Source organism: Lissotriton helveticus, chromosome 5_1 (genome assembly GCF_964261635.1).
Source record: "Lissotriton helveticus chromosome 5_1, aLisHel1.1, whole genome shotgun sequence".
NCBI classification, from domain to species: domain Eukaryota; kingdom Metazoa; phylum Chordata; class Amphibia; order Caudata; family Salamandridae; genus Lissotriton; species Lissotriton helveticus.
The window spans coordinates 391189897-391217596 of record NC_136065.1 but is presented as its reverse complement, the minus strand read 5'-3'; the positions used below and the strand labels follow the sequence as shown (position 1 = coordinate 391217596).

The window sequence follows — 27700 nt, the reverse complement described above, 5'->3', positions numbered from 1 at the left end:
CTGCTAGCCAGCAGCCACCAACTGGAGGCCCCCTTTCCCTCATTGGATATCATTGGGCCTACCTACCTCTGCACCCGGCCGGCCCTGCGCTGCTGGGGCGGAACCGACTGTGCTTACCTGACCCTGGGGGACCCCTGAGTCTATACACGGAACCTTAACTTCACCAGCCAAGTACTCACCTGGAAACCGGTACTTCCCTTACCTGCCATTGGATAACATTGACCAATTTTGACTCGAAAATGTTCCAAGTGTGAAGTTTTGGAAACTGCAAATATTCATATAAAATCAGCCGAAGTCCGAATTCCGAAGTACTCCCCTGCAAGCAGGCGAGAAGCCAGTACTGTACCTTGCAGCCCAGTACTGAACCGCAAAAGTAATCCTTCCCGGGTTTTCTAGTAATCTCTATTTTCTCCATAGGAACCGATTGTATGCTTTTCTCTAAAATTTCTTCAAAGTGCCTACTTTTGAAAACTTGAAATATTCTTTAAAAATCATACGAAATACTGAAACGCAATTACCTACCAGTTTTTAGTTCAGTCCCCAGTGCTGACCCTAGAAGCCCAGTACTGGATTACAAAAGTAACACGATCATACTTTACCTGCAACCTGAATTTTCTCCCATTGAATAACATTGTCAGATTGTCATTGAAAAGTTTCTAAGTGTGAACTTTTAAAACAGCTTTATATTCATGAAAATTCAACACAGTAACTGAAATGCTTTTGCTAGTCTGGTTTCAGCATAGACCCCAGGACTGAATCTAGGATCTAGCCCTTGAACTACTAAAGTAATCTGTACTGTAATCAACTGTACTTTTATGGTAACCATCCATTGAGCTCAATGCTAAAGTGTGTCTAGACTTGGGTTGCCTTCAGCAACTCCTGTACCTATTGTGTTCACCAACTTTATTGCTTCCTTGCACAGTAATTACATAAGAGTTCTCATATCTAGCAAAGTATATTTTTATGCCTGTTGGTTCTAAAAATAAAACAACTATATCTTTGGAAATAAAAACCATTGGCCTGGAGTTCAGTCTTTGAGTGTGTGAAATCCTTTTCTGACTGAGTGTGTACAACAAATGCTTTGCACTGCTCTCTGGTACTGCCTTACTGCTGGACCAAGCTACCACTTTTGAGAGTAAGGTCAGTCCTGACTTTAACCTCTGTTATACCTCTGGGGTTTGTGGACTCTATACACACTGTACTTCATTATTGTCCAGTATATATAGAGCCACTTTCTCACATCCGTTGAACATGATTTACATTTAGAACACTATTAAGCTGTAAGCATAAGGAAAATCTTTACATTTAGGATTCTACGATGCACAGACAATAGAACGTGTGTACATTTGGCACAATATAATGGAAAAAGTGTTGATTTTGCACACTGCAGTAGAGTAACCATATCAAGATTATGCTCACTTGGTACACTTGAATTAAATGATTCTAAGACATTATTGTACACTGAGCACATTGTCATCCAGTAATCCATCCTAATTCACTTCTCGCAAAGGCAAAATCTGTACATGAACCATAAACAGCTGAAAAAATAAGGGCTATCAGACAAAATAAATATATTTATTGTTAAATTGAGCAGCTGCAACCCTGTACTTAAGTATCAACACACAGTAATCACAGCCTCCAGGGCAATGTCACAATATTTCTTTGCTAAATTGTTCTTTTTATCATAAGCTTTCTTACAATGAATTGTCTATCTATAAACAAGTGATATAGGCTCTACAAAAGTTTAGCACACATTTATAAACACAGCAGCGTGCCTCAACCCTAACCTGCATGTTTCTCTAGTATTCCTCCCCACCACTGAATTATAGTTCATACAATCTGACTGTGATAATAGTGATTAACCCTTCTGAGTGGTACCCACTGAGACACCAACAGTGGGTCAGCACAGTAACTCTGCAGTCATGAGACATCTGAGGCACAGGTGGCCCAGCATTTGACATGATTCTTCTTGGTCACATTTATACATGGAGCCCGAGGCCCCACGCATGTGTAGGACAATGCAGTGCTTATGGCTATTAATGAGAATTCTCCTGAAAGAGAACTAGGATTACAGATAAGTCACTTTTCCTTACTGGGATTTCCAGTCACAGGTTTCACCGAGACAATATGGTCAGTATTTTCAAAACACTAACCTTCTAGTTGGTCATATATGTTTCCCTTGTCAACTGCTAGATCAAGTCCTGTGAAAACAAAGGCTGAAAAAACATGTTTTGCAAAAAGTATAGATGCAAAACATGGACTGCTAAAATCACGACCTTACATAAATATCTTTCAACCAAACTTTCTACCTATATTACAGTCCCACATCCAGACAAATACACTTTCCACATACTGTAATGAATTAATGTATGTTATCTTCACACCCAGGATATGTGGCATTAAGTGTTTGATAGTGGGAATAGATCAGTTGAAATGTTTGTAGGGTGGTACTTTTTTAAAGTCGCGATGGATGTACCCTACCTTATAGAATCTACACTTTACAGCCAGCATTTTCACATGCTACCACTAGACTCACATACAGGTTCTCGTCTTTTGTGGTATTAAGTTCTCCGTTGCTAGAGTCTTCAGCCAGAGTTTTCACCCTGAGAGTATATTCAGCATTTTCAAAAAATCAGAAATTGACCTCATTGTCCATTACATACATTTCTCATCTTCAAGAACCATATGCGGTTCCACTGATAGTGCCCTGAGATTTTCTCTGGTCCGGTTTTCAGGATCAACCCCCAACCCAGCCTGGGATATAGTTGCTTCACAGGACTGAAACAGGGCCGTAATTGAAGAGAGACTTCAGTTTCTCAAATAAGTTGGGCTACACACATTTCAGTTTGGTTGGTCAGTTCATAAACCTCACTCCTGTGAAGCAGTCCTGATTATAATAATCACTTACCATTGCATTAAATCAAACGTAGCAAATAACGTTTAAAATCTTTCATGGTACTCTTAAATATGAAGTCTCCAAATACAGGAACAGTGAACTCTTTCCCACAGGATCCACTCTTCAAGGAGGGCGGATCTTTTGCTTACACTAGGTGATGAACATAAGACAATTTCTGCACCCTCTCCCGCCAAAACCTTTCCATAAGACAGCATTAGAATACTAAACCAATGCTCCTGATTAAAAGGAGGAGACCTGAGAATTGGAGTGGAGGTAACTGGCCAGAAATAGATTTTGTGCCACCCCAATTCTGTTTAAATGATGTGTGCTTCTGTCCCAAAAGCAGCATCCTTACAGCCCATTTCAGGTGTGTCCTGGTTCAACCAAGAGGCTGAAAGCACTTGTCCCTCGGAGGCCGTGACCGGGGAAGATCGCCCACGGGTGTTAACTTCCATGGTGCTGGTAGTGGTATGTAAGCTTCCGCAGTTCATCCCAGAAGAGCAGACTGAGGATGGTGTGGGGCCCTAGGCGCACATAAGCAGCCACGATCCCCTTGTACAGTGCCAAGAAGCCTTCTGTTTTTGAGATCTTCAGAAAGCAATCCACAAAACCACGGTACAGCTTTCCCTGCAGGACCAAGAGAAATAGAGGTAAGGATGCAAGTTTGAATGGCAATAAATATTGTGCATCAACAAGAAGGTGGAGGAGGTGGCAAAAGTGCACTATAGGTAAGAAAAGAAAAAGAGAAAAGGGAATCTGGAAAGAAACAGAAACCTCCGAATGGAAGAGACAGTGGAAGGTTGAAAAGACCTGAAGAAATAGTTGAAGAGAGGGAGAGCATTGAAGGAAGTCAGACAATAATAGAATGAAGGGGATATTAGCAGAGTAAGAGGAACAATTAGAGGGAGTGGGGGTAGTAACTTAGAAAGAGAGATAGACAAAGTTGAACAAAAAACAGAAAAAAAGAAGAAATTAAAATGGTCTAAATTATTTGAACACATTATGGAAAGTGACAACAGCGACCAAAATCACTTGGAGGAGAGAGACAGTCTGAAGGGGGGGGTGGAACTGCATGGCGACATCTCAAGAGTCCGCGCAGATGGTAACAAATCGTTTGCCAAGGATCCTATGGGTTCTACACGAGGATGCATTGAACCAGGGTGGCAGCACTCTGTCATGTTACCGCCTGATGTGGATTAGCAAAATCTACCAAACCTCATACATGAGAGTCTCATCACTTAACACCTCAGATCAGATGTGCTTACTATTAATGGACCACTTTTAATTAGGCTACCTATATAGCAGACTATGTGTGAGTATGTCTCAACAAACTGTCAGAGTGAGCAGCCCCCCGCTACAGTGATCATAGCTGCAGGCCAGTTGATTTCCACATGTGATTTATGTACCCATTATCCATGTCCCAGTAAATGGTACATTCCATAAGTGTGAGTTGCATCTGCTTTTTCTAGACCCACTCAATAAGTGCACAGCCATTCATCTGGAGGCCTAGGTGTCGGCCATCCCCGAATGGTTATCCAAATGAACAGACCCTCCACCCAAAGAGGGGATCAAAACATAAATGTGATCTATATGGTGTGGTATGGAAAGCATCTCCCCCTGATGCCTCTGCAAGTAATGGCAGACAGGCATTCTGGATTTGAAGCACGCCTGTATTATCAGGGAGTGAGCAGAGGCGAGTCAGGGGGCATAGGCCACAGGCCACAGGTTACAGGTAGGCACAGGTGATATTGCTGCATTGGGGGTTTCAAGCTGGGTGCAGGGCTCAGATGAGTTTGGGGGAGTTCTTAGTCTTGGGGTCGTACCAGCACACCAAGCCTGCCTTATCCCCCATAGGTCGTTGACAGATTTTGTAGACTTGGGAGAGCTCAGTATGGTTCATTGGCGCTAGACGAACAGAGAGCACGGCCCGGTGGGGCTAGCTGCAATGCGGAGTTGAAAAACAAGATCATCACTTCAAAAAGGTTTTGTGTTGCCTGAGTGGTACAACAGGCAGGAGTGCAACCCCCAACGGTCGTGTTCATGGAGGCATCAGTGGACGGGGTGCAAGTGCAGGGTATGGCCCCCCAGCGAAATTTGATTCAAGATGTGGTGGTGCATATAACAAAACACCCTCCTGCTATTTCTTTAGGCCAAGTACTGGGTGTTGCGATGTTGCCAGGACTCATGGGTGCTGTGGTTTCCAATGCATCTGGCTCTATTGTCAGCTCCTGTTTTGTTGACCTCACTTTGGATGTGGTTGTTTTTTTCCCCTGGTACTTATCACAATTAGTCAGTTTCGGGGTTGGATGTCCTCCTGTGTCCTTGAACGTTGGTCGGCTGGCTCAGGCATTGTCCCTGTCTGACTGGTTTTCACTGTTGTGGGTATCGATGGAGGACCTGGAGTTGCTGCTTTCATTGGTTCCGTCTCCCCTGAGGTTTCCATGTCTCCTGGTGCCCTAGTTGGTGAATCTCCAGTTGACGTTTTGGCAAATGAGAGGGGTGGCTTCTTGTTTAGGGTCTCTCGGCCTCTGTTTCCTCTTTTGTGCTAGTGTTCGGTGGGTTTCTGCCACCACTTCTTATACTCTACAGTGGGAGTTGTTTTGGGTTTGGTGTGTTTGGTCGCATGTGGTTCTGATTTCTGTTTCTCTGCCTCAGGTGCTGGATTACCTCCAGGTTGGGCGCTTTCTGCTTTCCAACCACTTACGGGGGGAGGGCGTCTGGTCATCGCTCTGAGTCTGATCATCGCTCTGGGTCTGGTCTCTTGGAACGTTAAGGGGCAGTCCCCTCTATGCTCTTTCCTTCATGGGGTGTGTCCCTCGTGGGATTTACATCCTGTTTAGCTGGCTCTCCAGTATTCCCCGTTTGTGCCTCTGTTGTTTGTGGGGTGCGCCTTCTGACAATTGTTTTTTAGGTCTCGCCTGTCAATGCGCATGCGCATTGAGCAGAGCGAGACTATGGGGGCTTAAACAAAGCTTACCTACACTGGCGATTCACTGGCGATTTGATGAAGTGCATGTGCACTTTTAACTCAATGCGCAAGCGCAATTAGTTAAAATGCGCGTGCACAGCATCAAATCGTCAGCTTAGTGCCGCCAGCAGCTCTTCCCGCTCTGCCCCCTGCTGCATCAAAGGCTTGGCGCTCTGCCTCAGCCCAGCCATTCTCCTCCCCTAATTACCCCCTGCGGCATCAAAGGCTTTTTCACGGCCGGCCGTGCTTTCAGTTCACGGCCGGCCGGCCGGCCGTGTCTCCTTTTCTTTTTTTTTTTTTTCCATTAATTGAATGTCTTCCAGCAAGCTCTCCTCATCCGTAGCTTTAGGTGTGATGACAGCATTACCTTATAAGATTACTGCTCTCTTGGGAATATATGAGGGCAGGAAGCCTTCTGAATTTGGCTGATCATTATCAGAGAGTGTTTTGGTGAAAATACGGGACTTTTCTTATGCGTGCTGCTACAAAAAGAGCTCAGCTCTCCTTAGCTACGGGAAAGCTGTTTGGCTTACTTCTGCTCGCTCAGCCAGCAATTGTGCCATGTGGTGTGTTTTTAGCTTTACTAGCTCATTGGTGTGTACTGGCTTGCCACTTTGCTGGAATAAAGTACCGGCCATAACGCTGAATACGACTTTCTTTTAATTAGTTCACCAGTTTGCTGCCAAGTGAATTTGAGAGTAATAGTGGCAATCATGTTTGAAACTGCATAACGTGAGCGGAATAAGCTTGCAAGCCGCAATCGCCCCACATCCACCACATCCACCACCACATCCACCACCACCTCCACATCCACCACCACCGCATCCACCACCACATCCACCACCACATCCACCCTCACCCTCACTCACCCTCAACCCCTCACCCTCAACCCCTCACTCACCCTCACTCTCACTCACCCTCACTCACCCTCAACCCCTCACCCTCACTCACCCTCACCCTCACTCACCCTCAACCCCTCACCCTCACTCACCCTCACTCACCCTCAACCCCTCACCCTCACTCACCCTCACTCACCCTCAACCCCTCACCCTCACTCACCCTCAACCCCTCACCCTCACACTCACCCTCACTCACCCTCACCCACCCTCACCCTCACTCACCCTCACCCTCACTCACCCTCAACCCCTCACCCACCCTCACTCACCCTCACCCTCACCCACCCTCACCCGCCCTCACCCTCACTCACCCTCAACCCCTCACCCTCACTCACCCTCAACTCCTCACCCTCACTCACCCTCAACCCCTCACCCTCAACCCCTCACTCACCCTCACTCTCACTCACCCTCAACCCCTCACCCTCACTCACCCTCAACCCCTCACCCTCACTCACCCTCAACCCCTCACCCTCACTCACCCTCAACCCCTCACCCTCACCCTCACTCACCCTCAACCCCTCACCCTCAACCCCTCACCCTCAACCCCTCACCCTCACTCACCCTCACCCTCACTCACCCTCAACCCCTCACCCTCACTCACCCTCAACCCCTCACCCTCACTCACCCTCACTCACCCTCACTCACCCTCACTCACCCTCACCCTCACTCACCCTCAACCCCTCACCCTCACTCACCCTCACTCACCCTCACCCTCACCCACCCTCACCCTCACTCACCCTCACTCACCCTCACTCACCCTCACCCTCACTCACCCTCACCCTCACTCACCCTCACTCACCCTCACCCTCACTCACCCTCACTCACCCTCACCCTCACTCACCCTCAACCCCTCAGCCTCACTCACCCTCAACCCCTCACCCTCACTCACCCTCAACCTCAACCCCTCACTCACCCTCACTCTCACTCACCCTCAACCCCTTACCCTCACTCACCCTCACTCACCCTCAACCCCTCACCCACCCTCACCTTCACTCACCCTCAACCACTCACCCTCACCCTCACTCACCCTCACTCACCCTCAACCCCTCACCCTCACTCAACCTCAACCCCTCACCCTCACTCACCCTCACCCTCACTCACCCTCAACCCCTCACCCTCACTCACCCTCATTCTCCCTCACCCTCACTCACCCTCACTCACCCTCACTCACCCTCACCCTCACTCAGCCTCACTCACCCTCACCCACCCTCACCCCTCACTCACCCTCACCCTCACTCACCCTCACCCTCACTCACCCTCAACCCCTCACCCACCCTCACTCACCCTCACCCTCACCCACCCTCACCCGCCCTCACCCTCACTCACCCTCAACCCCTCACCCTCACTCACCCTCAACTCCTCACCCTCACTCACCCTCAACCCCTCACCCTCAACCCCTCACTCACCCTCACTCTCACTCACCCTCAACCCCTCACCCTCACTCACCCTCAACCCCTCACCCTCCCTCACCCTCAACCCCTCACCCTCACTCACCCTCACCCTCACTCACCCTCAACCCCTCACCCTCACTCACCCTCAACCCCTCACCCTCACCCTCACTCACCCTCAACCCCTCACCCGCAACCCCTCACCCTCACTCACCCTCACCCTCACTCACCCTCAACCCCTCACCCTCACTCACCCTCAACCCCTCACCCTCACTCACCCTCACCCTCACTCACCCTCAACCCCTCACCCTCACTCACCCTCACTCACCCTCAACCCCTCACCCTCACTCACCCTCACTCACCCTCACTCACCCTCACCCTCAACCCCTCACCCTCACTCACCCTCAACCCCTCACCCTCACTCACCCTCAACCCCTCACCCTCACTCACCCTCACCCTCACTCACCCTCAACCCCTCACCCTCAACCCCTCACCCTCAACCCCTCACCCTCACCCTCACTCACCCTCAACCCTCACCATCACTCACCCTCAACCCCTCACTCATCCTCACTCACCCTCACCCTCACTCACCCTCACCCTCACTCACCCTCACTCACCCTCACCCTCACTCACCCTCACCCACCCTCACCCTCACCCACCCTCACCCTCACTCACCCTCAACCCCTCACCCTCACTCACCCTCACTCACCCTCACCCTCACTCACCCTCAACCCCTCACCCTCAACCCCTCACTCACCCTCAACCCCTCACCCTCACTCACCCTCAACCCCTCACCCTCACTCACCCTCAACCCCTCACCCTCAACCCCTCACTCACCCTCACTCTCACTCACCCTCACTCACCCTCAACCCCTCACCCACCCTCACTCACCCTCAACCCCTCACCCTCACCCTCACTCACCCTCACCCTCACTCACCCTCAACCCCTCACCCTCACTCACCCTCAACCCCTCACCCTCACTCACCCTCACCCTCACTCACCCTCACCCTCACTCACCCTCACTCACCCTCACCCTCACTCTCAACCCCTCACCCTCACCCTCACTCACCCTCACCCTCACTCACCCTCACCCACCCTCACCCTCACTCACCCTCACCCACCCTCACCCACCCTCACCCACCCTCACCCTCACTCACCCTCACTCACCCTCACCCTCACTCACCCTCACTCACCCTCACTCACCCTCACTCACTCACCCTCAACCCCTCACCCTCACTCACCCTCAACCCCTCACCCTCACTCACCCTCAACCCCTCACCCTCACTCACCCTCAACCCCTCACCCTCAACCCCTCACTCACCCTCACCCTCACTCACCCTCACCCTCACTCACCCTCACTCACCCTCACTCACCCTCACTCACACTCACCCTCAACCCCTCACCCTCACTCACCCTCAACCTCACCCTCACCCTCACTCACCCTCACCCTCACTCACCCTCACCCTCACTCACCCTCACTCACCCTCACCCTCACTCACCCTCACTCACACTCCCCCTCAACCCCTCACCCTCACTCACCCTCAACCCCTCACCCTCACCCTCACTCACCCTCACTCACCCTCACCCTCACTCACCCTCACCCTCACTCACCCTCACCCTCAACCCCTCACTCACCCTCACCCTCACTCACCCTCACTCACCCTCACTCACCCTCACTCACCCTCACTCACCCTCACTCACCCTCACTCACCCTCACTCACCCTCACCCACCCTCACTCACCCTCACCCTCACTCACCCTCACTCACCCTCACCCTCACTCACCCTCACTCACCCTCACCCTCACTCACCCTCACTCACCCTCAACCCCTCACCCTCACTCACCCTCACAACACATATTGTGTTACAATAGGTGTCACATTTGCGAAAGATAAAACTATTGGCATTGTAAATAACAAAGCTATTAATTTCGCTATTTTCAAAACAAGCACATAAATAAAAAATGTGTCCTTTACAATACCAATAGCTCAAACTTTCCTAATGCGAGACCTATTGCATTGCTGTGCTTCTCTCCCCTGCTGCACTCTCCTGCTCTCTAGAGATGTGGCCTAACGACCAGAGCTGCCATCTAAGTCACGTAAATACAAAACATGTTGCATTCCAAATGCTATAGGTGTCACATTCGCGAAAGTTATAACTATTGGCATTGTAAATGACAAAGCCATCAATTTAGCAATTTTAAAAACCAACAAATAAATAAAATATGTCATTTACAAGACCAATAACTCCAACTTTTCTAATGCGAGACCTATTGCATTTGCAATGCTTGTTGTAGTGGTGTTAGCATCTGCTAGTCGGCCGAGTTTGCTTGTCTCATTGTCTTTCCTGTCTTCTTTCTTTTGTGAGCTGGGGGGCCAGCTTTTGGTTCTATGGTTCTGTCCACTGTGTTGGAACTGGACTGTCTTTGCTATTTGTTTGACCATTCATGTGCAATTGTTTTGGGTATATCTTGGCATGAATATGTACAGTTGCCCTGATCTTTTTTGGCTTTGTATGTCTCATTACATAATGGAGATAAAAGAGAGGGACGAGGAGTTTATCCTACTCTTGCTTATCTCCATTACGGCCCTCTCTCCCTCCTGGTTGTCAGGCCAACTGTGTCTATGGCACCTTGGAAGGTACAGGAGGTGTGCAAGGCGAGGTAGCTTTTTATAGTGGTAGGGGGGGTGTCTACGAGGCACAGGGGCCTCATTGCATAATGGAGATAAGCGACAGTAGGACACAGAGTAATGCAATTGCCGAAAGTAATAGAATAATTATTTCTCGCACTCAGTCCTACCCCTAACCACTTGCTCCTTTTTTATCACTCCTATTACATGTCTCTGTCCCTTTTCTGACAATCACAGTCACTGTCTACCAGTATACTGTTATCTAATGCACTGTTTATGCACAATCACATGTATGCAATTACTGAAATTGTGTGTCATTTTTATGGAAGTGTGGATAACCATGCTACTGCTGCAATATGGTGCTGCTAAATCATGCTGTAATCTCTGATTCTCAAGATTGATTGGATCTGGTGTGTTATAAAATTCATTAATAATATTGTAATAGGCTGTGAATCTGGAAGCTTGTTACCTTACTTTTTCTTTTTTTTTTTTAAACAGAATGTATTGTTATTTCTGAACAGGTTATATATATTACAGAATCAGGGTAAGCCTTGTTACAGTTAGTTACATTGACACATATCATAGTTCTGTACATCCTCCATATATCATATCATGGTGTCATACTCCCCAACAATTCGTCTTGACGATAGGTCATTTCAGTCCACATAGTTAGGTTGACTAATCTAATCCCGATTCAATGTTCTCACCCCCCTCATGCTACCCAATAGTTCATCTTGACCATAGATCAATTCGGTCCACATAGTTAGGTTAGATAATCGAATCCCGATTCCATGTTCTCTGCTCTTCCTCTCCCCATCCCTCCCAAAAACACAGGATGAATTCTCAAGCGTACTTGTTTCTTCTCCTACGTCTTACCACATTGCAGGCAGTCCATATACCATTGTGTCCCAGCCAGAGTTCCCGCCTATGCGGTCCTCCTCTTTGGGTTCAGTCGTTAAATCTTGTTACTCTACTTATTTACTTTAACAGATTCTCACATTGGGTGATCATGATTTTTCTATTTAAACATTCCCTTTTGGCCCAAACTCCTAAACTCTCACTTTTGAGGACTCCTGGAATTTTATATATTTCTCTGATGCACACAAGTGTACAAGCAAATGGATATTCTCTGTGTTGGCAGCCACACCTCACACATCTTTGGCAAGTCAGCATTTGCTTGCTTGAACCCAACATCTATTGCTGCTCGAGGTGTTTCCACAGCGAAGTTAAACGTGTTGTGAGTGTCAGCAGTGAGACTTTGATCTTTGATAGGCATCTTACTTAGTCACTGAAGCAATAAAACCTGATATCTTTCTGCTAAATGATTTATTTGTCTTGATAAATGAAAACACTTAGATGCCAGGTATTCAAAATGTTTGATCTCTATGGAGGTACTGAATACATTGGATCAAGTTTTCACAGCAGGGTGTAAAAAGATATGATTTCGACCTTTAGTTGACCTACACCTGAATGAAGGTAAGCGTATGACTCACTCTGCCACAATTCAACCTATCTCTCAGAAACACCAACCTTCCAGATATATCTCTGAGTCTACTAAACAATTACCGCTGGTCATGAAATCCACCAGTTTCTACACAGAAGCAGTCCACATGTTCCTCATTATTCTATCTCTTCTTGGTTTGTGCGAGCTCATATTTAGGGTCTGGTTCCTATTGTAACGGAATGTCCTTTAAGATACTTTGTTGTAATCTCAATGTTATATGATATTCACGAGGAACCCAGATATGGAATGTGAGAACACATTCCTTGGTTCCTCTTGTAACTGGATGTCCTTTAAGCTACTTTGTTGTAATCCCAGTTTTATATGATATTCACAAGGAACGCAGATATGGAATATAAGAACACATCTTTAGGGATATTGGGCCATCCAATCTTTAAGAACCAAGTAAAAAGTTTTAGGTTTCAAAGAGCCCAGACAGAGAGTTTGATTACGACCTTGGCAATCCACTAACCGCTGTTGGTTTTTGTCAGTCTGATCGCCTGCATACCTGGTGGTCTGATCACCGGATTACGATGCGGGCGAGGAGACCGCCTCCAGATTGCTGCGTCTGCCAGCATTCCTATTCCCATGGCAGGAGAGGCAAAGATGGCTAATTCAGGCAATCCCCGCTCCTGCACTGCTGTCCTCATTACTACATGCCTTTTGCCAACCTTTTCATGGGAGGGACATTGCCATGAAAAGGTGAGCGGAAAGGCAGGCAATGGGCCAATAACACATGGCTCTAGGGCAAAAATGCCCTTATGTAACGTGGCTGGTGCTAAGCTGTTGGCCTCCGATGTGGTCGTGTCGGTGTACTTACTGTTTTCCTTGCATGAAATGGTGCAAGGAAATAGTGTTCCCAACTGACTGGAGGCACCGCAAAATGGACGGCACTGGTTGCAGACTCTTTCCTAGAGCCGCAGCATGTCACCACCATGACTGTGCCACCACCACACCGCCAGCTCCCCGAGAACATCATAATTAGGGGCTCTGGATGCAGCCGGCTTGGCATCATTTTCCCAACCGCCAACGCTGCAGGCCGCCTAAGTCGAAATCGGCCCCAGAATGTTTGCGACATTAAGGACTTCAGACACATTTTAAGAATAACTGCTGAACGTTCAGGTCCCTCTTTCACCACACTCCTGGAAGAAGGTCCACTTCATTTTGAAATGCCTGATACAAAGGTCTGAATCTCCCAACGCGCTGCGACTGCTTCTGCAGCCATGGTGGGAGCCGCCTTGGGATAATAGAGAATTTGTAGCAATTCAACAGTGTCCACATGGTAGAATTGCCACCAACCAATATGGTTTCTAAATATGCACTACAAAATTTGGGGTGCATTTCCAGTACCCATGTTACATGTGTGCATATCATATAGGGAATGTTATGACTTTCCGTGAAAGACATCTATATATTTATATTTAAATCTGTTTTATTTTTTGTGGAACACAGCGTTAAGCCTACAACCTCGTATATGGGAACTCTCGCATTTCAGTGCCGGGATGAACGGGAAAGGAACTTTAACACATCGCCTTGCCTACAACCCTCCAAGGAGGGCCGGCCGCGTGGCTTAGGGGTGTATTGCGCAGTGAGATGTCACATGTGAGAGTATGGCCACTTATGCGAGGGAGGCGTGGGGCGTAGAACTAGCCCAGCCATTGTAAACTGCCCAACAGGGCACAACTGCCTCACAGAGAGACGAGGGCCAGGGCGGCAAGTAGGAGAAAAGGAAGTAGGAGAGACGATGGAGCCTGAGAGTAGGCAGAGAGGGAGAGAGAGAGTGGTGGGTGCGCGCAGCCTGTTGGTGAGCAGAGCGCAGGGAGGCGTGCGAGATAGCATTAACATCAGTAGTGTGCATGGTGGTCAAGGGCACAGTCTGGCCGGGTCTGCGGGGACAAGCGCATCCTCGAAGAGGTGGAGAGCGCGGAGTCTAGGGGGCATGTGTCGCGCATATTCTATAGAGCAGAGGTGTCGCACTAAGGGTTCCCAAACCGCCTTGAAGCGTGTGTCCCGTTCTTGCAGCCGTGCCGTGAGTATCTCCATCGCCAGGACCTGCCAGAGGCGTACAAACCAGGAAGCTATAGGTGGCGCCTCTGTTCGCTTCCAGTATAGGGCGATGAGCTGCTTAGCAGCACCCAGCATTTGGAGCGTAAGGATCCAGTCGTTGCGGGTAAGTGCCTTGAGCGCGGTAGGTTGGATGCCGAGGAGGATCGTGTGCGCTTCCTCAGGCAGGGGGAATCCCAGCACCCTTTTGATGTGGCTAAGCACCTCCTTCCAGAAAACAGCCAGGGTCGGACACGTCCACCATATATGCACAAAGTCACCAGTCGCAGAGTCACATCTCCAACACGTCGGCGAAGCGGTGGGAAACATTTTACTAAGGTGTAGAGGGGTGTAGTACCATTGCGTAAGCAGCTTGTAGGCGTTTTCCCTCTGTGGAATGCTACGGTACCCCTTGGGTATATCCCGCCACAGTCTGTTCCATTGGGGAGGGTCAATATCTTTTCCCAACGCCAGTTGCCATTGTCTCTGATAGGTGTGCGCTGGCGTCGAGGTGGGGTGTTGCAGTATGGAATATATTTGCGAAATTAGTATCCTCAGCCCCCCAAGGGAGCGTGCCAGCTTCTCGAAGGGCGTGTATGCCCGGGTGGCCGCTTGATACATGTCATCGCTCGCGGTCCAGTGGCGCAGCTGGGCGTGTTGCAGGCCAGCCGTCTCGGGCACCCTAAATTCCTCCCTGCAATCCTTCCACGTCTTGGGCGAGCCCCCAAGGAAGAGATCCCCAATTACTCTGCAGTCCCCCTGTGTCCATTTGTCAAATGCCCGAGTCTGATGAGCCGGGGGAAACTGCGGATTCCCGGCTATCGGGGTGTGCGGGGATGGGAATGTGGTGAGTCCTCTAGACACGGGAATGCTGTCCCAGATGTCCAGGACCGTTTTAGTGGGGACTGCAAGGTATGCACTTCTGGAGCGGGCTGCCCGTGGGAGCCAGGGCAGGTCCCATATGGTACGCCCTGTGACCGCTCGATCCATGTGGAACCAATGTTTGTCGCTTGCACGTGCACCCCACTCCACCACAAAGCGGAGGTGTGCAGCCCAGTAATAGTGCACCAAGTTGGGACACGCCAGGCCTCCTCTGTCCCTCGGCTCCATGAGAACCTTCTGCGAGAATCGGGTGCGTTTCCCGCCCAAGATAAAGGACGTGAGCTCGCGCTGGAGGCTCCGAATGCAGTGGAGCGGGATAGGGGTGGGTAGGCATTGGAACAGGTATAGGATTCTATGGAGGATCGACATCTTAACCGCGTTAAGGCGTCCCAGCCATGAGATCATCAGAGGCTTCCACTTCCGAAGATCCTCTAACACCGCCTTGCGGCACTCCGTCCAGTTTACCGAGGACCAGGAATCTAAGTGGGGGGTAAGGGTAAGGCCCAGGTACCTGATGTGGTTCTCCGCCCACTGATAGGGTACAGCCTTCTTCAGGAATGGGACGTCTTCCGCCGGTACAGTGAGGTTGAGCGCCCAAGATTTAGTGTGATTTATTTTAAGGCCAGATGCTTGCTCAAACAGGCAAAGCACCTCGTGGACCGCTGGGAGGGATTCACGAGGGTGCGTTAGGGTGAGGATCAGGTCGTCCGCGTATAGGGCCACCTTGTTGTCGCTCCCCCCATGAGCTATTCCATGTATTCTAGGGTCGCGCCTTATCAGCGCCGCGAGGGGTTCCACTGCAAGGGCGAACAGGAGCGGCGAAAGCGGGCACCCCTGTCTCGTGCCCCTGTGGATCGTCAGTGGCGGCGTTAATTGACCGTTCACCCTGATTCTGGCCTGCGACCCTAGGTATGGGGCCATAATGCTCGCTATCATTTTGGGGCCTAGGCCCATTTTCTGGAGAACCTCTTTCAGGAAGGTCCAGTCCACCCGATCAAAGGCCTTCTCCGCGTCGAGCGAGAGAAGGCAGGCCGGGATGTCCCAGTGTCGTACCTTGCCCACCAAGTGCGCCAGTCTACGCACATTGTCGGCCCCCTGTCTATCACGGATGAACCCCACCTGGTCCGGATTCACCAGACCCGGCATGTAAGGGTCGAGTCGCTTAGCCAGTATCTTGGTATATATCTTCAGGTCGGTGTTTAGGAGGGCGATGGGGCGGTAGGAGGGACAGAGCGCAGGGTCCTTCCCCGGCTTCGGTATCAACACAATCTCCGCCATTCCCATATCAGGGGACGGACCAGATGTTTCCGAGAAAGAGTGATACAGCCTCAGCAACTGGGGGCGAAGCTGAGTTTGAAAGATTCGGTAGAAGGTAAGTGGCAAGCCATCTGGCCCCGGAGTTTTCCCGGCGGGGAGATCCTTAAGAGCCGCGGAGACCTCATACTCCAGTATGGGCTCTTCCAGTTCCATCGCACTTACCGGCGGCAGCGGTGCCCCCACATACTCGGCGAGGACAGCCGCTCGTGCCTCCTCTGACGTGGGTTCGCTCGCGTACAGGGAGGTATAGTAGGCTACAAAGGCACCCTGCTTGGCTCTTTCAGTGACGGCACTAGTATCGTCCTGGCGTCGTACAGCAGCAATGTGGGCTATGGCTGTTCTCGCCTTCAGTCGTCCCGCTAGAAGGCGACCCACCTTGTCCCCCCCCTCGTAGTACTTTTGTTTGAGCGCTAGGAGGGAGTGTTCCGCCTTATTGGTGCGTAGGAGGCGAAGCTGTCCCCTAAGGTTCGCCAACTTCCTCCTGGAAGCCAGGGAAGGGCGGTCCTTGTCCTGCGCCTCCGCGAGTTTGATCTCACCCGTTAGGTCGGCCTCCAGCTTATGGGCCGCCCGGCTTCTCGCTATCGCCAGGGAGGTAATGTGACCCCGTATGGTGGCCTTAAAGGCATCCCATACCACCGGGAACGGCGTTTCCGAGATATCGTTGATGACGAAGTACGAGTCTATGGCTTCTCGGATGCTGTTAACATCCTCTGGGTCTCGAAGGACACTCGGCGGGAGGGTCCATCTACGTTCCCGGGGAGCTCGCGCCAGGGGATCCTGCAGGGTCAGCTCGACATGCGCGTGGTCCGACAGCGAGATGTCCGATATGGCAACCTTCAACGTGTCTCGCATCAGGTCTAGAGAGATAAAGAAATGGTCGATGCGCGAATAGGTGCGGTGGGAGTGCGAGTAGAAGGTGTAGTCGCGCAGACCCGGGTTGTGATAGCGCCACGCATCGACGAGTCCAAGGTCCGTGATCTGCTCCCTTAGAGTGGCCGACATCGCACCTGTGCCGATAAACGCGTTGGTTCCACGGTCTATGTCTGGGTCCCACACGAGATTGAAGTCCCCGCCCAGTATCATGCGCGGTTCGCCGGTCCGAAACTGTTCCCGCAGCAGCGACTGGAGATATTTATCTTGCGACTGGTTGGGTGCATATACATTACCCAGCGTGAACTGCATCCCTCCCACCTGCACCGTAGCCCGAAGGAAGCGTCCATCCCCACTCCGATAGGGTTTTGTGGATCCCCGCCGAAAGCCAGCCCTGCACAGGATCGCCACCCCGCCGTTTTAGTGTCAGCCGAGGCCCAGAATTGTGTGGGGTATCTGGGATGTGCCATGCGCCTAATGTCCCCCCGCAAAAGATGTGTCTCCTGAAGGAAGACAATGTCAGGGGAATGGTGGAGAAGGTAGCGCCACACCTGGGTCCGCTTGTTGGGGGAGTTAAGGCCTCTGACATTAAGTGTCAGGACCTTTAGGGGTGTAGGGACATTTACCGCCATGACATTAAGGGGAATGGAGCCGCCTCATCACCCAGCATCTCCCAACCCGCGGAGTGGGGGGGGGGCCGGCCTTTCCCACCCACCGCAGACGCGCATGTATCCCTAATAGTCTCCAAATCACCACTCTGCTCCAGGAGAGAAAAAGTCTGGTACAGGAAAGACTCAGATGAGAAGTAGGAAAAACAGTATAGGTAGGAAAGTAAAAGTTGCAGAGAGGGTAAATAACCACAACAGGCCAACGGGGCCGTAGAATAATGTCCCAGGTTCCGGGCATCCTCTACCCGAGGGTTCGGATGGACTCAGGAATGTCACTTCCTAAGGGACAAAGAGGGGGGTGTTCTGCTAGAGGGATGGATCTCGATTGTCCCGAGGCCCGCTTGCCCCGCTGCCGAGGGCGGATTCGGGGGTCGTTAACACAAGTTCAGCGCAAAGGCAGTCGTGGCTCAACAATCGGCTCAGAGGCGCCAGACCCCATCAGTGAGGGGGCCACTCCCGGACTGTAGAACCTCAAGGGCCGATCCTCACAAGCCCCTCCAAGAGAACAGTCGCATCCCACATCGCTCCCCTTCGGCCCCTTTTTTCCGCTGGCAATTCAACGAGGCCGCCACCCGTGTCCAGCTGACCCCACGCTCGGGGGCAGCACGTTCAGTTCCGGGGGCGCACCCCACCTGCAATGTCTGGAGATGCAGTCACATAGGGGCCTCAGTAGTGTGGGGGTCGTCCTATCATCTAGCAGGGGGTATCAGGCCCCGATAGATGTCCAATACAATATCGGGGACTCGGTTGTTGTGAAAAATCTTCTGACAATAATTAGGCAATCTCCCCGCTGGCCGTTAATTACCTAGGGCCGGGCGTCAGTCCTCTGCGGTTCACGGTGTGTGGGGCTTCGTGGGTTGCCCCTCGCGGTCATCTTCGAGGGAGCGAATGTGTTCAATGATATCTTGCTTGGCCTGTAACGTGGAGCTGGCGTCCACTGGGGGTGTTCGGCGACGGCGATTCACCGTGGTCCAGACCGGCCGGGCCGGGGTCCTCTCCTGGCGCTTTGGGCGGGAAGGGCTGCGCTCCGGGGATTCCGAGAGTCCAAGTAGTCGTGCCGCCTCATGGTAGGAGCGGATGGTTCTGCGCTTGTCTTCCCAGCGAAAGATGAGGGCAAAGGGATGTCCCCACTGGTAGGGTATGTCTAGAGCATGCAGCTTCTCAGTCACCGGGCGGAAGACCTTCCTTCTGTGCAGCGTGTTAGGGGCCAGGTCCTGAAATATTTGGATTTTGTGCCCTCCGTAGCGTAGGTCCTGCTTGCCCTTCGCAGCTTTCAGTATGGCCTCTTTCTCCAGGAAGTAATGCACTCGGGTTATGATGTCCGGAAGGAGGCCCGTCCTACCTCCCGCACCGAAGATCCGGTGTGCGCGGTCCAAGAGCGGCGGGGGGCGTCTTCATTTCCCCACACCTCATGTAGGAGTAGGGCCACATAGGCTATGGTGTCAGTCCCCTCCTCCCCGAGTGGCACGCCCCGGATGTGGAGGTTGTTGCGGCGTCCCCTATTTTCAAGGTCCTCCTGCTTGATCTGGAGCTCGATGTTTTGCTCCTCCAGGGCCGCAACTCTCTGCCACAGCTGTTCCATGTCCTCTGTGCGCGTATCGACGGTTTTCTCGAGTCCATCGACCCTGTCTCCCAGCTCGGTCACTTCTTTGCGCAGCTCTTTGACGCACGAGTGCACCTCCGACTTGAGAGACCCTATCTCCGATTTGAGGTCCGCCATGAAGGATGACATGAAGGCCTGGGTCACCGGAGGGGAGGAGGCAGGAGGCGGCGGCGTCTCCTCCGTCGGCGCTGATGCTCCCGATTTGCCCCACATGGCGACCACCGAAGTGTCTTTGGACGTCGCCGCCGGTTCCGTCTTGCCCCCTCTGCCGCGGGTCATCGTTAGTCCGTAGTGCAGGGCCCAGCCTCCCGGAGCGTCGTCTGTCTCAGTGGCACGAGTCCTCTATGGCGCTGCAGTGTCGTGGGGGCAATGCAGTAGACCACCAATAGCCTCCTCCCCACCCGAGCACCCACTCACTGGCAGACTCGCTGCAACCAAGGGGTGGAGTGGGGCCCGCGTCCTCAATAGGCCCCGCAGGAGCACCAAAGCGTGTGTGGATCGATATGGGGCCAGCTCTCCCCCAAGCCAAGGGTGTTTCGCCACTTGTCCCCGCGACGCGTGGCAGTCTCTCACAGGGGTCGCTGAGGTGCACCCCGCTCCTCAGTCACGGCCGCTCCTCCCGGGGAGGGAGCACAGGAGCAGTGCGTAGATCACTCCGGGGCCCCAATAAAAGTGAAGGGGTACTCACGTGGCCGCAGTCTTTCTCTCTCTCCCCTCGCCTCTGGCCAGCAAGCCAGGCCGGAGGGGCGCAGAGCCCAGTGGATGGCGCAGTCCACCCAGCCAGCCGACAGCAGAGTTCTCTCCTGGCGGGGGGGCCGTCGGCAAGGGGAGAAGCCTTTGTAGCCACCCGGTCAGAGTCGCCTCCTCCAAGGACCCCTCCAGGGCGGGGGGTGGGGGAGTAGGTCCAACGTATGCACCCAGGCAAGGGCGGCAAGGCCGGGCAGCAGCCAGCAAGCACCCCTCAAAGCAGTGCTCCGTCGCACTCACCGGGGGCCCCGACGGGCAGCTGGGACGGGCACCCGGTCCAGGGTGCCGGCGGGAGTAGCAAAGATGGCGGCTGTGACACAGGCCACCGTCGCGAAATGGCGGGCAGCACCTGCGGTAGTTTCAATCCTGGTGCTATGGCCTGAGGCGCCGCCGGGGCGTCCAGCGGAAGGCAGTGTGGGGTCGCGGGTGGTACTGGTCACTTGGGCGCCCCCGCGGCAGCCCACGATCTTGTGGCAGGGGCTCCAGGCAGTGACTCAGCCAATGGCCTTCCCGCGTCAAACGCGGCCTCGCTTTACCTCCAGAGCCGGGCCCTCGCGTACGGCCGGCAGCCGAGCGATCTCCACACCCCCGTCCGGGGGGCCGTCTCGGCACCGGCAGCTCCGACCACACACTCCGCCGATCCCAACACGCTCAGTCCGCGTGCAGGAGAACACCTCCGAGGGTCCGCCGGCAGCCTCGATCGTCCCCACAGCGTTGGGAGCCGCCCGTGGGGGGAGTGAGACCAAGGCCTCAGCCGCCAGGCGCAGTGAGGAAATGGCAGCGGCGCACCAGCAGCGGAGCGTCAGGGTCTCTCGTGCCAAGCCAGCCGCTTCAAGGATCGCCTCACGTCCAGGGTCCAGGCAGAAGACAGGGTCTCCCAAGTAGCCCCCCGAATTGTGCTTTTGAAAGCTTATGAAGGCAGCTGGGCAGCGGAGCTCACTCGAGGTGCGTCCCTTCACATCGCCGCCGTAGCCACGCCCCCGACATCTATATATTTACAGGGTGGTCTTCCACTGATGCGACGCCAGTGAAAACAGGGAAAAAAGGTCAGCGTAAATTGTAAATTGGACGGCTGGCCTAAGGCCATTTTCAGACAGTCACCATGCCCAACGGCAGACGTTCCAGCAGGGGTTTAGCATCAGCATTCACCTGTTCTTATAATAGTGTATTGGAAGTCAGGGGAGATTGGGCAAGACCTCTGCTGTTTTATGGCATTTGTACCATTAACAACCACTTCTGAATCAGCCCCCTGGTCCCGATTGCTACCGCTTTAAACGTTGATGCTGTCTGATTTTTAATCTGCTTATGTTTTGTAGTTCTTCGGACTCTCATGCTCCATCGCTTCTCAGTTGGTCCATCAGACCTTCCATACAGCCTGGGGTGCCATAGAACCTAAAAAGCAGTTCTGCCCTACCACAGCTTGTTGTTGCCATATTAACGCTATTTAAAATTGATACCCTGTTTCTTTAGTTACGGTCAAAGTGCGCTACATTGTCTATTTTCTTCTCATCTTCTCTCTCATACTTCTAAAGCCTTTTGCATGAAAAAAACATTTTGTGGCTAAACAAATGGGGGCATAATCCCAAGAAAATGTCGGGGAGCTGCTCCACATTTAGCAGCGCCGTGCTACGACATTTTTTAAAATGATTCAGAAAAGGGGGTGGTGATGAACAGAGTGTCTGAATTAAGCAGACCACTCTTACCCAGTCCAAAGATCAGGGCTTGATCCATCACCGTTTTTTAGCTCACTGCACCATCCCAGCTCAGAACCTGGCTACATGCAAATTAGTCTGTACCTGTCCCAGTGCATGATGGGAACAGGGCAAACCAAACTACCAAGCCAATTCTTATACTGGGAAGGAAACAAGCTCCCGGGGACCGGTTTCTGGCATTTCAGCCGTCGTTGGCCCGGCTTGCTTGAATCCTGATGGTGCAATGAGCAAGGGACTCACATCTGAGTATACCCTTCCACCCTTATGGTGGACAAAATGATTCAGAAAAGGGGGTGGTGATGAACAGAGTGTCTGAATTAAGCAGACCACTCTTACCCAGTCCAAAGATCAGGGCTTGATCCATCACCATTTTTTAGCTCACTGCACCATCCCAGCTCAGAACCTGGCTACATGCAAATTAGTCTGTACCTGTCCCAGTGCATGATGGGAACAGGGCAAACCAAACTACCAAGCCAATTCTTATACTGGGAAGGAAACAAGCTCCCGGGGACCGGTTTCTGGCATTTCAGCCGTCGTCGGCCCGGCTTGCTTGAATCCTGATGGTGCAATGAGCAAGGGACTCACATCTGAGTATACCCTTCCACCCTTATGGTGGACAAAATGATTCAGAAAAGGGGGTGGTGATGAACAGAGTGTCTGAATTAAGCAGACCACTCTTACCCAGTCCAAAGATCAGGGCTTGATCCATCACCGTTTTTTAGCTCACTGCACCATCCCAGCTCAGAACCTGGCTACATGCAAATTAGTCTGTACCTGTCCCAGTGCATGATGGGAACAGGGCAAACCAAACTACCAAGCCAATTCTTATACTGGGAAGGAAACAAGCTCCCGGGGACCGGTTTCTGGCATTTCAGCCGTCGTCGGCCCGGCTTGCTTGAATCCTGATGGTGCAATGAGCAAGGGACTCACATCTGAGTATACCCTTCCACGCTTATGGTGGACAAAATGATTCAGAAAAGGGGTGGTGATGAACAGAGTGTCTGAATTAGGCAGACCACTCTTACCCAGTCCAAAGATCAGGGCTTGATCCATTACCGTTTTTTAGCTCACTGCACCATCCCAGCTCAGAACCTGGCTACATGCAAATTAGTCTGTACCTGTCCCAGTGCATGATGGGAACAGGGCAAACCAAACTACCAAGCCAATTCTTATACTGGGAAGGAAACAAGCTCCCGGGGACCGGTTTCTGGCATTTCAGCCGTCGTCGGCCCGGCTTGCTTGAATACTGATGGTGCAATGAGCAAGGGACTCACATCTGAGTATACCCTTCCACGCTTATGGTGGACAAAATGATTCAGAAAAGGGGGTGGTGATGAACAGAGTGTCTGAATTAAGCAGACCACTCTTACCCAGTCCAAAGATCAGGGCTTGATCCATCACCGTTTTTTAGCTCACTGCGCCATCCCAGCTCAGAACCTGGCTACATGCAAATTAGTCTGTACCTGTCCCAGTGCATGATGGGAACAGGGCAAACCAAACTACCAAGCCAATTCTTATACTGGGAAGGAAACAAGCTCCCGGGGACCGGTTTCTGGCATTTCAGCCGTCGTCGGCCCGGCTTGCTTGAATCCTGATGGTGCAATTAGCAAGGGACTCACATCTGAGTATACCCTTCCACGCTTATGGTGGACAAAATGATTCAGAAAAGGGGGTGGTGATGAACAGAGTGTCTGAATTAAGCAGACCACTCTTACCCAGTCCAAAGATCAGGGCTTGATCCATCACCGTTTTTTAGCTCACTGCACCATCCCAGCTCAGAACCTGGCTACATGCAAATTAGTCTGTACCTGTCCCAGTGCATGATGGGAACAGGGCAAACCAAACTACCAAGCCAATTCTTATACTGGGAAGGAAACAAGCTCCCGGGGACCGGTTTCTGGCATTTCAGCCGTCGTCGGCCCGGCTTGCTTGAATCCTGATGGTGCAATGAGCAAGGGACTCACATCTGAGTATACCCTTCCACGCTTATGGTGGACAAAATGATTCAGAAAAGGGGGTGGTGATGAACAGAGTGTCTGAATTAAGCAGACCACTCTTACCCAGTCCAAAGATCCGGGCTTGATCCATCACCGTTTTTTAGCTCACTGCACCATCCCAGCTCAGAACCTGGCTACATGCAAATTAGTCTGTACCTGTCCCAGTGCATGAAGGGAACAGGGCAAACCAAACTACCAAGCCAATTCTTATACTGGGAAAGAAACAAGCTCCCGGGGACCGGTTTCTGGCATTTCAGCCGTCGTTGGCCCGGCTTGCTTGAATCCTGATGGTGCAATGAGCAAGGGACTCACATCTGAGTATACCCTTCCACCCTTATGGTGGACAAAATGATTCAGAAAAGGGGGTGGTGATGAACAGAGTGTCTGAATTAAGCAGACCACTCTTACCCAGTCCAAAGATCAGGGCTTGATCCATCACCGTTTTTTAGCTCACTGCACCATCCCAGCTCAGAACCTGGCTACATGCAAATTAGTCTGTACCTGTCCCAGTGCATGATGGGAACAGGGCAAACCAAACTACCAAGCCAATTCTTATACTGGGAAGGAAACAAGCTCCCGGGGACCGGTTTCTGGCATTTCAGCCGTCGTCGGCCCGGCTTGCTTGAATCCTGATGGTGCAATGAGCAAGGGACTCACATCTGAGTATACCCTTCCACCCTTATGGTGGACAAAATGATTCAGAAAAGGGGGTGGTGATGAACAGAGTGTCTGAATTAAGCAGACCACTCTTACCCAGTCCAAAGATCAGGGCTTGATCCATCACCGTTTTTTAGCTCACTGCACCATCCCAGCTCAGAACCTGGCTACATGCAAATTAGTCTGTACCTGTCCCAGTGCATGATGGGAACAGGGCAAACCAAACTACCAAGCCAATTCTTATACTGGGAAGGAAACAAGCTCCCGGGGACCGGTTTCTGGCATTTCAGCCGTCGTCGGCCCGGCTTGCTTGAATCCTGATGGTGCAATGAGCAAGGGACTCACATCTGAGTATACCCTTCCACGCTTATGGTGGACAAAATGATTCAGAAAAGGGGGTGGTGATGAACAGAGTGTCTGAATTAAGCAGACCACTCTTACCCAGTCCAAAGATCCGGGCTTGATCCATCACCGTTTTTTAGCTCACTGCACCATCCCAGCTCAGAAACTGGCTACATGCAAATTAGTCTGTACCTGTCCCAGTGCATGAAGGGAACAGGGCAAACCAAACTACCAAGCCAATTCTTATACTGGGAAGGAAACAAGCTCCCGGGGACCGGTTTCTGGCATTTCAGCCGTCGTCGGCCCGGCTTGCTTGAATCCTGATGGTGCAATGAGCAAGGGACTCACATCTGAGTATACCCTTCCACGCTTATGGTGGACAAAATGATTCAGAAAAGGGGGTGGTGATGAACAGAGTGTCTGAATTAAGCAGACCACTCTTACCCAGTCCAAAGATCAGGGCTTGATTCATTACCGTTTTTTAGCTCACTGCACCATCCCAGCTCAGAACCTGGCTACATGCAAATTAGTCTGTACCTGTCCCAGTGCATGATGGGAACAGGGCAAACCAAACTACCAAGCCAATTCTTATACTGGGAAGGAAACAAGCTCCCGGGGACCGGTTTCTGGCATTTTAGCCGTCGTCGGCCCGGCTTGCTTGAATCCTGATGGTGCAATTAGCAAGGGACTCACATCTGAGTATACCCTTCCACGCTTATGGTGGACAAAATGATTCAGAAAAGGGGGTGGTGATGAACAGAGTGTCTGAATTAAGCAGACCACTCTTACCCAGTCCAAAGATCAGGGCTTGATCCATCACCGTTTTTTAGCTCACTGCAACATCCCAGCTCAGAACCTGGCTACATGCAAATTAGTCTGTACCTGTCCCAGTGCATGATGGGAACAGGGCAAACCAAACTACCAAGCCAATTCTTATACTGGGAAGGAAACAAGCTCCGGGGGACCGGTTTCTGGCATTTCAGCCGTCGTCGGCCCGGCTTGCTTGAATCCTGATGGTGCAATGAGCAAGGGACTCACATCTGAGTATACCCTTCCACGCTTATGGTGGACAAAATGATTCAGAAAAGGGGGTGGTGATGAACAGAGTGTCTGAATTAAGCAGACCACTCTTACCCAGTCCAAAGATCAGGGCTTGATTCATTACCGTTTTTTAGCTCACTGCACCATCCCAGCTCAGAACCTGGCTACATGCAAATTAGTCTGTACCTGTCCCAGTGCATGATGGGAACAGGGCAAACCAAACTACCAAGCCAATTCTTATACTGGGAAGGAAACAAGCTCCCGCGGACCGGTTTCTGGCATTTTAGCCGTCGTCGGCCCGGCTTGCTTGAATCCTGATGGTGCAATTAGCAAGGGACTCACATCTGAGTATACCCTTCCACCCTTATGGTGGACAAAATGATTCAGAAAAGGGGGTGGTGATGAACAGAGTGTCTGAATTAAGCAGACCACTCTTACCCAGTCCAAAGATCAGGGCTTGATCCATCACCGTTTTTTAGCTCACTGCAACATCCCAGCTCAGAACCTGGCTACATGCAAATTAGTCTGTACCTGTCCCAGTGCATGATGGGAACAGGGCAAACCAAACTACCAAGCCAATTCTTATACTGGGAAGGAAACAAGCTCCCAGGGACCGGTTTCTGGCATTTCAGCCGTCGTCCGCCCGGCTTGCTTGAATCCTGATGGTGCAATGAGCAAGGGACTCACATCTGAGTATACCCTTCCACGCTTATGGTGGACAAAATGATTCAGAAAAGGGGGTGGTGATGAACAGAGTGTCTGAATTAAGCAGACCACTCTTACCCAGTCCAAAGATCAGGGCTTGATCCATCACCGTTTTTTAGCTCACTACACCATCCCAGCTCAGAACCTGGCTACATGCAAATTAGTCTGTACCTGTCCCAGTGCATGATGGGAACAGGGCAAACCAAACTACCAAGCCAATTCTTATACTGGGAAGGAAACAAGCTCCCGGGGACCGGTTTCTGGCATTTCAGCCGTCGCCGGCCCGGCTTGCTTGAATCCTGATGGTGCAATGAGCACCATTTTTAAAAGGCAGGGATGCACTTAATTCAGAAGAATATGGCGCAGCCCTGTGTTTTCCCTAGCGCTGGTGCTTAAATTAGCTGCCTAGTGCAAACTCGGGCACCCTTAATCATAGTGCAAGGGTGCCTGCGTTGCAGGGAATGTTTTTTTATGTGCAGAAACGTGTCCCTTCCTGCACAGAAACAATCACCAATGGCAATTTGTTACTTCTATGTGTGCTGCAGAATGGAGCCCACATAGAAGTAGCAAATCGTCATTATTTGATGATTGTTTATGTGCAGGAGGGACACATTCCTGCACATAAACAATCATTAATGGCGTTTTGCTCTTTCTATTTGTGCTGCAGCATGAAAAAACAAAAATGAGGAGAAATATTTTTATTTCACCATTCTAACGCCTGCTGTTAGTATTTGGCACTGCCTCAGATTAACACTTCCTTGTAAATCTGTGGCAGTGTCAAAAGCAATGAGTGTTGTGGTGAACGCCCACAGCAACATTCATTGCATGCCCCTTTCACA

The 27700-nt window shown here is 51.4% G+C and overlaps 1 protein-coding gene across 1 annotated transcript in view; it reads right to left on the bottom strand.

The window, feature by feature from the left end:
- Positions 1 to 1554: 1554 nt before the first annotated feature.
- SLC25A34 (solute carrier family 25 member 34) overlaps positions 1555 to 27700 on the bottom strand; it is a 98127-nt gene continuing 71981 nt past the window's right edge. Inside the window, exon 6 of the mRNA XM_078642588.1 lies at positions 1555 to 3523. Within this exon, the coding sequence (XP_078498714.1) occupies positions 3341 to 3523 (183 nt within the window). The 3' untranslated portion in view covers positions 1555 to 3340. The remainder of the gene's footprint in view (positions 3524 to 27700) is intronic.